The sequence below is a fragment of the Squalius cephalus genome, assembly GCF_949319135.1.
Source record: "Squalius cephalus genome assembly, chromosome: 18".
Taxonomy (NCBI): Eukaryota; Metazoa; Chordata; class Actinopteri; order Cypriniformes; family Leuciscidae; genus Squalius; species Squalius cephalus.
In genome coordinates this window covers 21,797,119-21,811,243 of record NC_137139.1, presented here as the reverse complement: position 1 = coordinate 21,811,243, position 14,125 = coordinate 21,797,119, and the positions used below count along the sequence as shown (strand labels likewise).

Genomic DNA, 14,125 nt, shown 5'->3' with positions numbered 1-14,125 from the left:
TCTAACACTTAATGTTGTTTTGTTTAAACAGGCAACATCTATTGGACGGATCAAGGCTTTGATGTGATCGAGGTGGCCAGGCTCAACGGCTCCTTCCGCTATGTGGTCATCTCTCACGGTCTGGACAAACCACGTGCCATTACTGTACATCCAGAGAAAGGGTGAGGAAATGTGTCTGTTTGTTTAGGAAAGGTGATGAGAAAATGGTGTATTTGCACTTTCTCCTTTGTGTTGAGGGAAGAAATGGTCTTGGACTCAGGTATTTGTGTGTACAGGTATCTGTTCTGGACGGAGTGGGGTCAGTATCCACGTATCGAAAGGTCTCGTCTGGACGGTTCTGAGAGATTAGTTCTTGTCAATGTCAGCATCAGCTGGCCCAATGGCATCTCCATTGATTACCAGGTTTGTACATAAACAAACTGTGCATCTTTTCCAGAACAAGTTTGTTGTTGGTTCTAGTACCAAATGTAATTGCTAATCAGAATGTACTTTTTGTAAGACATTTAGTTATTACTATTATTAATATTATATAAAAAAGCTGTTAAACCAAAACGCTAAGGTGAGTGCTGTATCACTAATCTTGTATAATGTGTAGGAGGGCCTTCTGTATTGGTGTGATGCCCGCACAGACAAAATTGAGCGCATAAATCTGGAGACTGGAGAAAACCGTGAGCTGGTGCTGTCTAGTAACAACATGGACATGTTTGCTGTTTCTGTCTTTGAGGACTACATCTACTGGAGTGACAGGTGCGAATGCAATTTTCCTTTACTATTGTCTGTTATTACCTTTTTTAGGTGACCCCTTTCATTCATATTCATTTGTGACCCTGGATCATAAATCCAGTCACAAGTCGCACGAGTATATTTGTGGCAATAGCCAACAATACATTGTATAATTTTCTTTTATGCCAAAAATCATTAGGATATTAAGTAAAGATCATGTTCCATGAAGATATTTTGTAAATTTCCTACCGTAAATGTATAAAACATTTATTTTTGTGAGTGAATGCAGCACAATCGCGAACATAAATGGACAACTTTAAAGGTGATTTTCTCAATGTTTAGATTTTTTTGCACCCTCAGATTCCAGATTTTCAAATAATTGTATCTCGGCCAAATATTGTCCTATCCTAACAAACCATACATCAATGGAAAGCTTATTTATTCAGCTTTCAGATTTATTTAAATTTAGAGATGATTATGCCTTGCTCTTGCAGTGTATTTTACAGCTTTTTATCTTCTTCTGTTTCCAATAGGACCCATGCCAATGGTTCCATTAAGAGAGGAAACAAAGACAACGCCACAGATATGGTCTATCTGAGAACAGGCATTGGTGTGCAGCTCAAAGACATTAAAGTCTTCAACCGTGCTAGGCAGCAAGGTGGGTATTTTCCTAAACAAGGATGCCCAAGAACTACTTATTACTATAAAGCAGGGGTTTTCAACATTGAGAATCAGGGCTGCACGATATTTGAAAAACCTGACATTGTATATTTACAATATACTGATGATATTTTCTTTTTCTTCATATATTGCAATATGAAGAAATATAATGAGTGGAGTAATTTTATTGGAGAGTGAAAAAGTTTGAAAAATATTTTAAGTTTGGTTGTTCACTTGAGTTTACGCTTTACAAGAACTAACACAATTAGGGTTGGAACTAAACTCAGCAGGGCAGTGGCCCTCTAGAACCGGATTTGAGGAACCATGCACTAAGCCATATTTCTTTAAAATCGTGCAGCCATAAAGACCCTTCCACGCACTGCACGCAGGCTCTCAGCCAATCCATAGACCCCAGTATATAAAAAGCTATATTTTCTCTGAAAGCTTATACTAACATCTCTCTGTAGCTTATAACAATAGTAACTGTTCATTTTAATACATAAATTAACATAATTCCTTTTGCAGGTACCAACGTCTGTAAGGTGAACAATGGTGGTTGTGAACAACTGTGTCTTTTCCGTGGTAACGGCAATCGTACCTGCGCCTGCGCACACGGCATGCTGGCAGAGGACGGCCACAGCTGCAGGGACTATGATGGCTACCTCCTCTACTCGGAGCGCACAATACTGAAGAGCATCCACTTGTCGGATGAAACAAACCTCAATGCTCCCATTAAACCCTTTGAAGACCCAGAGCACATGAAGAACGTCATAGCTCTTACCTTCGACTACAGAGGCGGCGGTGGGAAGGGAGCCAATCGGATCTTCTTCAGTGACATCCACTTCGGTAACATTCAGCAGATCAGCGATGACGGCTCCGACCGCAAGACCATAGTGGAAAGTAAGCGTCCAATCTTTTCATTCATTTTCATTGTTCTGTATTGCGTAGGGTTGGGTACCGAAACTCGGTTCCAATAGGGAACCGGTTCCGACGTAAACGGTAGTAACCAGACCGAATAAGAACGAAACTTTCGGTGCCTGATTTCGGTGCCTGACGTTTTTTACCGCCCCCTATAAAACATCTCGCGGCACGAATGATCCAATAATAAAACATCTCCAGTTAACCAGCAGAGGATTCATTTAGTTCGTTTGTTAAATAAGAGATCTAGCGCTGAAATGTGTTTTTTAAATCAAGTGATCAAAGTGCTCGTTGCCGCTGCGATCAGTGGCGCGGATACAGTGTTTTCTCTTGGCTCGCGCACACACTTGGCTTCACTCGGACGCGCGCTTCAATACGTTGCGGAGATCGATCTATTTATGAGGCGCCGTCTATATGATTATGTGCGCGGAGAGTTTGTGTGTGCGTGCTCGCGTCTCAGATGAGTATGTGCGCGGAGAGTTTGTGTGTGTGTGTGTGTGTGTGTGTGTGTATGTGTGCTCGCGTCTCAGATGAGTATGTGCGCGGAGAGTTCCGCGCGTCTCGTGTGTGTAGAGTTTGCGTGTGTGTGCGTGAGCGACTTTAGAAGTTGTGCATTTCATATGTATTAGTTTGAGCATTCAGTAGTATACATGTATGTGTGACTACCTAGTACATGTGTATGCAAGGGTTTCATATGTGCGTGAATGAAGTTTGATTTAAGCCATAGACGGCGCCTCATATCTATTCGTTCTGGTGAAATCTCAAAATATAATGGACACAAAGTGTCCCTGCTTGATATACAACCACTGATGAGCATAATCGGTTTAAAAAATAAAAAAATTAAAAAATAAAAAACTACGAATGCGGATTAGAACCCAAAACCTCTGACACGCTTGACTAAAGTTCAAGTTCAGCTGCCAGTGTTCCTCTTCGGGTAAGTCTAGTATTTTAATGCCAACTGCAAATCTTGAATATCAAGTATGAAGTATATCAATATCAAGTATATTTATATGGCTATACTGTGTGTTAAATATTTCTGCTCAGTGTCAGATATTTCTCTGTTTTGTAAAAGTCATAATATGAGAAGACAAAATTTTGATCTTAACTCAAGTGTTTTGTGCTACATCAGTAGTCTTTTAAAGGGCACAATTTTTAATTTAATCAGAAATCAGAAAATCTTTTTCAGAAAATCACACACACACACACACACACACACACACACACACACACACACAGAGAGAGGTATTATTTTTTTGATAAAGTGTGTGCGGTTTAGTTTTCTTAAGTACCGTTTCAAGAACCGTTTAAGCACCGGAACCGTTTGAAAAATACCGAGTAGGTACTGGTATCGGATAAAACCTAACCAATACCCAACCCTAGTATTGCGCAAACCACGTGGATGAGGGAACAAGAATATAACGGTGTAAAAAATGATAATGAAACCAAGCACTTAAATATAGACCTGTAAATATAGACCTACTCAATGAAAATCTGTTGTTTTAATCGGTCTTCTCTTCAGTTTTGCCTCAGCTTCACACACACAACTGTGTCGAATGTCTCGGGTCAGTAAGTTGTTTTTTTTTTTTAAAGAAATGAATACTTTTATTCAGCGAGAATTCATTAAATGACAGTTAAGACTTTTAAATTGTTGTAGAAAAATTATATTTCAAGTAAATGCTGTTCATTTGGACTTTATATTCATCAAAGAATCCTGAAAAAAATGTATCACTGTTTCCACAAAAATATAATAATAATGATAATTATAATGATGATGCTGAAAATTCAGCTTTGACATCACAGGAATAGATTACATTTTTAAATGTTTTAAAATAGAAAACGGGTATATTAAATTGTAATAATATTTCATAATATTCTTGTTTTATTGTATTTTTGATCAAATAAATGCAGCCTTGGTGAGAAGAAACCAAAAAAATATTTTTTGAATGAGAATATATATATATATATATATATATATATATATATATATATATATATATATATATATATATATATATATATATATATATATAGACACATGGAAATAATTGAGAATGACCAATCTGAAGCAATAATCAAGTAGTCCAGTGTAGTACATGTACAAACATTTATTTTATTGATTAAAACTATCTTTGAATGTTTTTTTTTTCAATGCATTTCATTTTAGCCTGAAAATGTGAAGTAGTAAGAACACAATTTAAAGGAATAAGTTCACTTCAAAATGATAATTCTGTCATTATTTACTTACCCTCAAGTTGTTTCAAACCTAAATGAATTCTTTCTTCTGCTGAACACAAAGGAAGATATTTTGAAGAATGTCAGTAACCAAACAGTTGATGGACACCATTGACTTCCAGAGTAGGAAAAAAAATACAATGGAAGTCAATGGGGCCCATCAACTGTTTGGTTACCGACATTCTTCAAAATATTTTATTTTGTGTTCAGCAGAAGAAAGAAATTCATACAGGTTTGAAACAAATTGAGGGTGAGTAAATTATGACTTTGATTTTCATTCAAAGTCATGATTTTCATTTTGAATTGAACTATTCCTTTTAGTTTGGTGCAGTGCAAACATTGAAAAAGTATTGAACCTCTATACAAAGTTTGCATTGCTGTTGTAAACGGTTTATTCCTGATGAATCAGTCAAGAAAGTAAACATGCATGCATTCAGCAATAGTTTCAAATCTATTAAACATCTGGCTTGGATGTTTCAGGTCAACTAAAGTATGTTGCTCAACAAAGAATGATGGTTGTACAGTTTCACATAATGACACCATTATTAGATCATATCATTGATGTGTTCCCAGGTAATTCAGGTAAAAGGCTATTTCTGGCATAACAAATCAATGTAGTTCAAACATATACCTGATATTTAGTATCTTTATCTCAGTACATCATTAGTCCCATTACTGATAATGGCTTTTATAGCATAAACACATGTAATGCTTCTGCATAGTCCAGTTCTTTATCCTCAGGGTTGTGGAGGGGGGTTCAACTCCACAGGGTTAAAGGGCTGCACTGTGGCACTTCCTGGACACATAATGCACCCGCAGCCTTTGCAGCACATCCGTCCCAGTGACAGCAGCTCTCGCCGAAATTTGTTTGACATGAAAGCATATAGCAGCGGATTGGCTACAACCGAAGAGCTCGCTAGCAGCCGGGCGATAATGGTGAAGTCGTGATGATGTCCGTGTATATTGCTTTTATTGGTAGCGATGAGAATGAACATGAGGACATAGGATGGCAACCAGCAGATGGTGAAGACTAAAACCAACAGGACCGACGTCTTTGTCACCCGGTTCTGATAGCACTCCATTTGCGGTGCGCAACTTTGCAGTCTTTTCCTTTGTAAGAAACCGTAGAGTTTGGTGTACATGATGATAATGATGATCAGAGGCAAAGCGAAGCCAATCAGGAACAGAATAGCACTGTAGACCAACTGGCTGAGGTCTGACAGAAAGGCAAAGCAGAGGATAGGCATCGTTCTCAACTGCCGGAAAGCAAACTGAGGTGCTGCAAGAGCCACAGCCAGAACCCACATAAGAATCACAGAAACCCACAGCCAGCGGCGCAGTATGAAACGATACGTCCAGGTAGGGTGCACCACAATCAGGTAGCGCGTTACCGCTAATGCAGCTAGAGTGAATACGCTCGCCGAGTTACAGGCCACTCCCAAGAAACTAATGACTTTACACAGGATGCTGCTGAAGGGCCAGTAGCCCAGTGCTATAGCTGCAGTGTGGAAGGGCAGGCAAATGAGCTGCAGCAGATCCGAGGCGCTCAAGACTAAAAGTAACGAATCTGTCACTTGAAGAGTTTGGAGCCCATTCTTCCTCCTCCGTCCGGTCAGGACGTAGATGACCAGGGAGTGTCCTACCAGCCCGATCACCATGACTATTGTGTCCAGAATTGGTGCTAAAACCTGTGTCAATTCCCACTTCAGACTCCCAAAATCATGGCTAATATTCATACTGTCACCTGCTAATCCTCTTGATATACACTTCAACATGAATTGATCACAATGAAGTGTAGAATGACATACGTTCAAACTGAAGATGAAGATTGTCGTCTGCTTCGGGCTAATAATTAGCTCCTTCAGGGCTTAATAACTTCCTCACATGGCAAAGCATCATTGGAGTGTTTACTCCAAGAGATAAAGGAAGTCTCCGCCGGGGTGGTTGTTAATGTTTAGCATTAGCATCTTCCTGGGAAGTTGAGAATTCATGTTAATGCTTTTTTCTTGTACATAGAAATTTTACATTTCCGAATTTTTATTATTATAAGGTTTTAATGACACAAAGTCTACAGCCGAAAGTGCATCTGGCTCACTGCCCTGTCACTCATCATTAAGGATCCATAATGTTATGTTTAATGATGTAGAACAAATTCAAGAGAGGTTTATCAATAACCAAGCAAATATTTAATGACTACAAGGCTAGTTTCTAGAATTGAAAATAGAAAAAATATATTATATAATATTAATCATATTATATTATAAATGTACTGGATTCAGAGATATCCTGATGACTACCTGTGAAGGCACCATTTTTTTTTATTTCCGCCTTATTTCAGTTAACAAGAACTATTTCGTTTTTGACTACAATACAGTTTAACTACAATGGTTTTAGTTTTAATTTACAATACCAACACTGTTTCGAATGTGGCCAAAGATTTGCAGGATTACCATAAACATCTGTATTTCATAATTTGTAATATGAAAGCACTTCATCTCACATTAAATATTAAACTTCATCTTTTATTTGGGATTATGGAAGGTGCTTACCTTACAGCCATCCATGATTGCTGTTTGCTTGTATTGATTGAGTGAAACCAGGCAACCTTACAAAACCTGATTCCCTGCATCTGTCAAAGGCTGCCAAATTACGAACAGTCGATTCAACTTGAATCTAAGTACCCATTGCGGCTTCCCTCTTATGATCAATTAAATGACACTTCAGATTCATTCCAATTCCTTGAGCTTGGCTGTTCCAGGACTTTGACCTTCGTCTGCAAGGAACGCAAGACGACGACTTATCAGTTTGTCCTAAAGTGATATCCTCCTGACCTTCAAGTTAGAAGTAGGATGGGTAGTTGTTCAGGTATCCATCATCTAAGATATTGATTGTCAGATTAACTGGCCTTTTGTTTTTACATCATCATTTCTGTGACGATGACGTCTCACCTGTTAACTTAGAAGTGGGCGGTGGCTATTGCGTAAGTATCTTGTTATTCTTCCTTTGGCCTAAAGTCTGATATGTTTTACAGGATCGTTATTGGGGTTTTTTTTTAGCAAAAGTAAACAGCTTGGTTGAGTGTCCTTCCTGTTTTATGGGGGGAGTAATTGCTGTCATAAAGCAGTCATTGGTGTGATGCAGATAGATGCTGCAAGCCCCTCGTGAGCTCATTTATTCTGTAGAGGGCGACTATTATTCACTGTGACTTTGACTCATTGAGACTCTTTCGACGGTGTTGACTGAAGCACATTGCACCACATTGCTTCTCACCCCAGCGTTGTGTTCGAGACTCTTCCAGCAGTCCTCTCTTTGTGGAAGAACTAGTGACCGTGGTTAAAGAGATTCACCAAGGGAGGGGTCTTGTATGCACAGGCACCCATCCATGAAATGACCGGATGACACTAAGCCACTAAACACACACAAGCACCAGCAACAAAGGCTATCTCACAACCCGCAGAAACCAACTTGCGCACGTATCATAGGATTAAACCGTTCACTGGGACCGGATAAGTAGTTTTAAAAGAGATGTTGTGGACTTGCAGTGTGTTAATCATATTCATTTACTCTTTGAAGGATATATGGTACTAAACATGTTTGAAGGTGGTTCAATTGGCTCTTTTTTATGTCATTTTTAGCTGTAGTAGAGCTGCAATGAACAGTTTGTTCAAACTAAATACAGTGTGTCTACAACTGTGCACTGAATTATAATTAAGAGAAACAGACTGAGTTGTTCTTGGATTAGTAACAAGCAGTCAGAGCAGGATTCTCTTTATAAATCCAAGTCAATTTTTCTCTTTATTTCTTTCAACAGGTGTAGGGTCAGTTGAAGGTTTGGCTTATCACCGGGGTTGGGACACACTTTACTGGACCAGCTACACCACCTCCACCATCACACGGCACACTGTGGACCAGAGTCGCACTGGAGCTTTCGATAGAGACACCGTAGTCACTATGTCTGGGGACGACCACCCCAGAGCCTTTGTTCTGGATGAATGTCAAGAGTACGAACTTTGTATATCAAATTTTCCATGATGCAATGTTTTATACTCATTCTACTTGGTGAGGAATCCCAAGAGTTTTGAAGTATACGCAGTATGAATTATTACCCTTCCAAATACCAAAAACATTCATATTCGTTTTGACTGCCAAAGTAAAGTTCAAGTAATTAATAATTGTGAAAGAAATGGTGTAGCGCCAAATGTATACGCACAGTCCAATGTCACAAAACTTACTGAGTTCGTAAATTCAAAAGAAAGGTAGAAAAAAGGATCCGCACGCAACGAATAAGGCAAAAGCTCTCCAACTGTTTATTTATTACTTCAACAGAGGCCTCAAAAAGACAAAAAAGTGCTGTGAAATGCAAAACGTTTTCGAGATCAACTCTTCATCAGTGCCATATAATTGCAGATACACACCTGCGTCCATATTGTGCATGTTATATACTCGTTAAAGTAATAAATTAACAGTTGGAGAACTTTTGCCTAATTCGTTGTGCGGATCATTTTTTCTACTCACGTAATTAATAATCAAATAGTTTTTGTTTGTATAATTATTGAATGCTTTATTTTTATAATATGTTCATGTAATCATTTAATAACTTTACTTTGCCCTGTGACAGCTTACGTGTTTTTTTAATCACATAAGTTGAAAACAAATCTTGTTGCTTTTGGTGTGAGAAGACAAGCACATGTCAGTTTCCATCTTTGAATTCCATTTCCTCCTGTGCTCTTTCCTTCAGCCTGATGTTCTGGACTAACTGGAATGAACAGTCTCCCAGTATCATGCGAGCATCTCTTTCTGGAGCTAACGTCATTGTGATCATCGGAAATAACATCCGCACCCCGAACGGATTGGCCATCGACCACCGTGCTGAGAAACTCTACTTCTCTGACGCTACTTTTGACAAGATCGAGCGCTGCGAGTATGATGGCAGCCGGCGCTTTGTGAGTTCCTATGTATTTATGTCTATTTTTTTTATGTTTGCTCATGGAAAAGTGAGAGATGGTATTTTTGACTTTTACCTAGTATATCATGACACTAACAATGCATGTTCATACAATGAGTTCATAAGCTTAGTTCATAGACAACACACACTACTAACATGTTGAATTTGCTTGCAAAATAAATGAATCTAAATTGTACTTGTGTGCGTCTATGTGATCAGGTGGTCCTAAAGAATGAGCCAGTGCATCCTTTCGGTTTGGCTGTGTACGGTGAATATATCTTCTGGACAGACTGGGTGCGCAGAGCTGTTCTCAGAGCTGATAAATACGGCAGAGATATGAAAGTCCTACGTGCTGACATTCCTCAACAGCCAATGGGTATCATTGCTGTGGCCAAAGACACCAATAGCTGTGAGTGACTAATCCGTGTTAAATCTACATAATTAGATTTTTTTCAGCAATATGAAAGTAGTCAAAAATATATCTTTATTCATGTATTTGCTCTGAAATGGCTAAAAAGTGTGAAATGGCATTGTAGTGTTTAAAATAATAAAACTATAAAAAATATATATATATAATTTTCAGGAGCTCTATGTACTTGCATATAGATTTAACACAACAGAATAGAGAGAAATAATTAAATATGTTGAAGTAAAGAAAAAGAAAAACAACGTAACATACACCTAGAAAAATTAGGTAGAGTTTTAAGGTTAAAAAAAATGGTAACATTTACAATAAGGTTCATTAGTTAATGTATTAAATAACATGAACTATCCATGAGAAATACATTTGTTTCTGTATTTGTTAATCTTTGTTAATGTTAGAATGTAGAAAAATACAGCTGTTCATTGTTTGTTCATGTTAGTTCACAGTGCATTAACTAATGCTAAAAAGATTTTAATAAAGTATTAGTAAATGTTGAAATTAACATTAACAAAGATTAATAAATGCTGTATAAGTGCAGTTCATTATTAGTTCTTGCTAAATAATGTAGTTAACTACTGAACCTTATTGTAAAGTGTTACCAAAAAAATGATATACATTTAGATTGTAAGTAGAAGGCCTATGTACATATCTACATATTAAGTAGTGTATATACAACTGGATAAATATACATATTTACTTGAGAGTTATTATTGCCTAATGCCTGAGTTTAAAGTATTACGAAATTGTTTTTTCTTAGTCCATGTTAACTAATGTTAACAAATGAAACCTAATTGTTAAGTGTACTAATATAACAATTCATAGTAAAAAAAAAATAGTATTAATGGTTTTTAATAATTGATTTTAACTCATTTATGAAAATGACGGGAAATGTGAACTCTTCATAAATATATAACGATGATTGCTTCAGTCCCAATATCCATTTTAAATGAGTCATTTGTGTTTGTGTACATCTATAGGTGAGTTTTCTCCATGCCTCACCAATAATGGAGGCTGTCAGGACCTGTGTCTGCTCATGTCAGAGGGACGAGTCAACTGCAGCTGCCGTGGAGAGCGCAAACTACTGGGAGACAACACTTGTGTTGGTGAGAGGGACAAACAGGAAGCTACTGTCTAAATATAAGCCTATCCTGAAAATACTCTATTAGTTTCCTGTGAGAAGTGCAGTATAATATAAACATAATCTCTTTCTTTCAGCGGAAAACACAACCTGTAACAGCGTGGATGAGTTTGAGTGTGGAAACGGTGACTGTATCGACTACAGCCTGACCTGTGACAGTCAAGCTCACTGCAAAGACAAGTCTGATGAGAAGCAGTCCTACTGCGGTAAGCATGACACTGCGGCTCTGTTCACTGGTTTGCAGTTTTGATAAGCATTTCCTAATCTGTAGTTGAAGTATTAATCAATTATTGATCTCTCTCTTTTTCTGATTGCAGTGAACCGCATGTGTAAGAAGGGCTACCGGCGCTGTATCAACGGGCGCTGTATCAAACACAGCTCCTGGTGCGACGGCACCGATGACTGTGGAGATGGTTCAGACGAGCTGCCATGCAACAGTATGTGATTGTTTGAAATAAATGGCGAGATTATGGGATAGGAGAAATACACAATCTTTTTTTGTGCAGTTGACTAAAAAAAAGTGCAGCCGCACTAGTTCCTCACTGTTTCCATCTCTGTTTTCTTCAGTGACTCTGTGCAGCGCTGCGGAGTTCCAGTGCAAAGACGGTTCCTGCATCACTAACTCTAGTCGCTGTAATCAGGTGACGGACTGTGAGGACGCCAGTGATGAGATGAACTGCAGTAAGTATTAATCGATGGGCTGTTCACCAAAAGGTTGCCTGTTTGAACGCCACTAGGTTCAAACATGACTCCAAGGAGACAGTCACTCAAAAATCATGTGAAGGCATCAGTGTTCATTTTGAGAGCAAATTTTTCATTTGGTATTAGTCTTCATTTTCAGATGAAAATGCTTATCTGTCTTAGTCACATTTTTGTCATTTTTGTCTTTCATAGTTTTAGTCGGTGAAAAGTCATTGCATTTTTGTCATTACTTTTAGTCAAATTGCAGTTACCAACATTGATTTTGGTAGCTATTTTATATTTAGTCTTATATAATTATTATATAATTTATAATTTTTCTCTCTTTAGACCAATTCAATTAAGCTTATGAGAAATTTGAATCAAGGTTACAGGCTGTATTGACATTGCACTCTTAGCAGTAGCAATTCTACATATCTCTTTTTCTTAGTTGGATATCAGCCTGCACTTTGATTGCAGATTTAGTCGCAGCAAACAGCACAAGCGGCTCGTTGCAGAACACAAAGCGACTGAATGACACTTTAATTTGCTGAACTCCAGCTTTCTTGTTTGTCTGTGTTTTCAGATTATTCTGCGCTTCTTCAGCAATGTAGAGAATGAAACCGGGTAGAACACGTGTTCTTTTAACAGAAAAGCTCTCATTGGGGGATTTTAATTCTTGAAATCTGGCAACCTTATGCATGAATGCTCTTAAAAACAGTCTGAAATGTTTTGTCTCTAACTTTTATTTGAGTGAAGAGTGAAGTTTTTATTTTTTTAACCACATTTTTGTCTCTTCTTTTTTCGTCAACGATATTGCATGTTAATATAATCACAGTTATTATCTAATGACATTGGTGTCGTCTTGTCTTAGTCATGGAAAAAAGTAACTAAAAAGTAATTTTTTTTTTTTTAAGTAAAAAGAAATCAAATTGATTCATTTTCAGATTATTGGTTTAATTTTAAACAATTTTATAATTAATTCCCAAACTAAAAGACAAAAAAGGACACAATACTGTTCTTTCTTCATAGCCAGTGTTGGAAATAAACCTTTTTATAAATACAAATAATATAAAAATTTTCAAGGGTATTTTTATAACAACAATAACTATTAGTAGTAGTATATTATTATATATTTTTCAAATTGTTTTCATTTTATATACTGTATATATGAAAGAAGAAATATATATATATATATATATATATATATTAGGGCTGTCAAACGATTAATCGCATCCAAAATAAAAGTTTGTTTTTACATAATACATGTGTGTATAATTATTTTCTAGATATAAATACACACACATGCATGTATATATTTAAGAATTATTTGCATGTATATACTGTGTATATATATTTATATTATATATAATTTATATTATATATAAATATTTTATATATAAATAACACATTTTTCTTAAATATATATGCATGTGTGTGTATTTATATATAGAAAACAATTATACTCCATACACACACATATATTATGTAAACACAAACTTTTATTTTGGATGCGATTAATCGCGATTAATCATTTGACAGCCCTAATATATATATATATATATATATATATATATAATTCTAAGTGCAACTTTGTGGACGAATATAGCTATACATTTTCTTGCACACATACAGTCTTTTTGTACGTTCTCTTTCAGGCCCCACTGACTGCTCTAGTTACTATCTGCTTGGAGTGAAGGGCATGACCTTTGAGAGGTGTGAGTTCACTACACTCTGCTACGCCCCCTCCTGGCGCTGTGATGGCTCCAATGACTGCGGAGACTTCTCAGATGAAAGAAACTGTCCGGGTTAGACACTTCACACACACATGCACACGCACACACACACATATATATATATATGTATATATATATATGTATGTGCCTCCTATTCTCACAGCTAATGATATATATGTGATATTGCATAGTAAAACATTTTTTTTACTTTCTTCCCCACAGAGAAAAGGAAGCAGAAATGTCCAGTGAACTTCTTTGCATGTCCGAGCGGCCGTTGTATTCCCATGAGCTGGACCTGCGACAAAGAGAACGACTGTGAGAACGGAGCAGATGAGTCTCACTGTGGTCAGTAAATATTTACAGCTCTCTCTCTTAGTTTTTTTTTCTACATTTTTCTGTTGCACTTTGTCAAATCTGTTACAAATGTCACTTAATACTTTATCTTCGTTGTAGTTATTGTCTCAAGACACTAAAAACAATAACCATGTGCTTTCATCATAGCCAATGTTGTAATTATTTTATTTTATAATTTTTATTGTCAGAAACTTTTTATTAAGGAAAAATATTTGCTCCCTGGAACTGATTTTCAGATTTTTTTTAAAATATTTTATTATTTGTATGTATTATTATTATTAATATTATTATTATAAATATTTTTTATAATAGCAACA

At 36.8% G+C, this 14,125-nt stretch overlaps 2 protein-coding genes across 5 annotated transcripts in view; one reads left to right on the top strand and one right to left on the bottom strand.

Annotated features, from left to right (window-relative positions):
- lrp1ab (low density lipoprotein receptor-related protein 1Ab) overlaps window positions 1-14,125 on the top strand; it is a 125,841-nt gene that overhangs the window by 89,307 nt on the left and 22,409 nt on the right. For all 4 annotated transcript variants that reach the window (XM_079849083.1, XM_079849082.1, XM_079849084.1 and 1 more), the window contains exons 37-50: window positions 32-161; window positions 276-402; window positions 596-747; window positions 1,257-1,381; window positions 1,909-2,283; window positions 8,345-8,534; window positions 9,272-9,476; window positions 9,698-9,887; window positions 10,880-11,005; window positions 11,118-11,246; window positions 11,358-11,477; window positions 11,608-11,721; window positions 13,377-13,526; window positions 13,677-13,799. In XM_079849083.1, the coding sequence (XP_079705209.1) occupies window positions 32-161; window positions 276-402; window positions 596-747; window positions 1,257-1,381; window positions 1,909-2,283; window positions 8,345-8,534; window positions 9,272-9,476; window positions 9,698-9,887; window positions 10,880-11,005; window positions 11,118-11,246; window positions 11,358-11,477; window positions 11,608-11,721; window positions 13,377-13,526; window positions 13,677-13,799 (2,256 nt within the window). The remainder of the gene's footprint in view (window positions 1-31; window positions 162-275; window positions 403-595; window positions 748-1,256; window positions 1,382-1,908; window positions 2,284-8,344; window positions 8,535-9,271; window positions 9,477-9,697; window positions 9,888-10,879; window positions 11,006-11,117; window positions 11,247-11,357; window positions 11,478-11,607; window positions 11,722-13,376; window positions 13,527-13,676; window positions 13,800-14,125) is intronic.
- On the bottom strand, window positions 5,206-6,394 carry LOC307145690 (galanin receptor type 1). The gene has a single exon (XM_079849094.1). It carries the CDS (start codon window positions 6,306-6,308, stop codon window positions 5,271-5,273), a length of 1,038 nt encoding a protein of 345 aa, XP_079705220.1. The 5' UTR covers window positions 6,309-6,394; the 3' UTR covers window positions 5,206-5,270.

Bases quoted from the DNA above. Each gene is read 5' to 3' on its own strand.
- LOC307145690 (XM_079849094.1), bottom strand. From the start codon at position 6,308: ATGTTGAAGTGTATATCAAGAGGATTAGCAGGTGACAGTATGAATATT.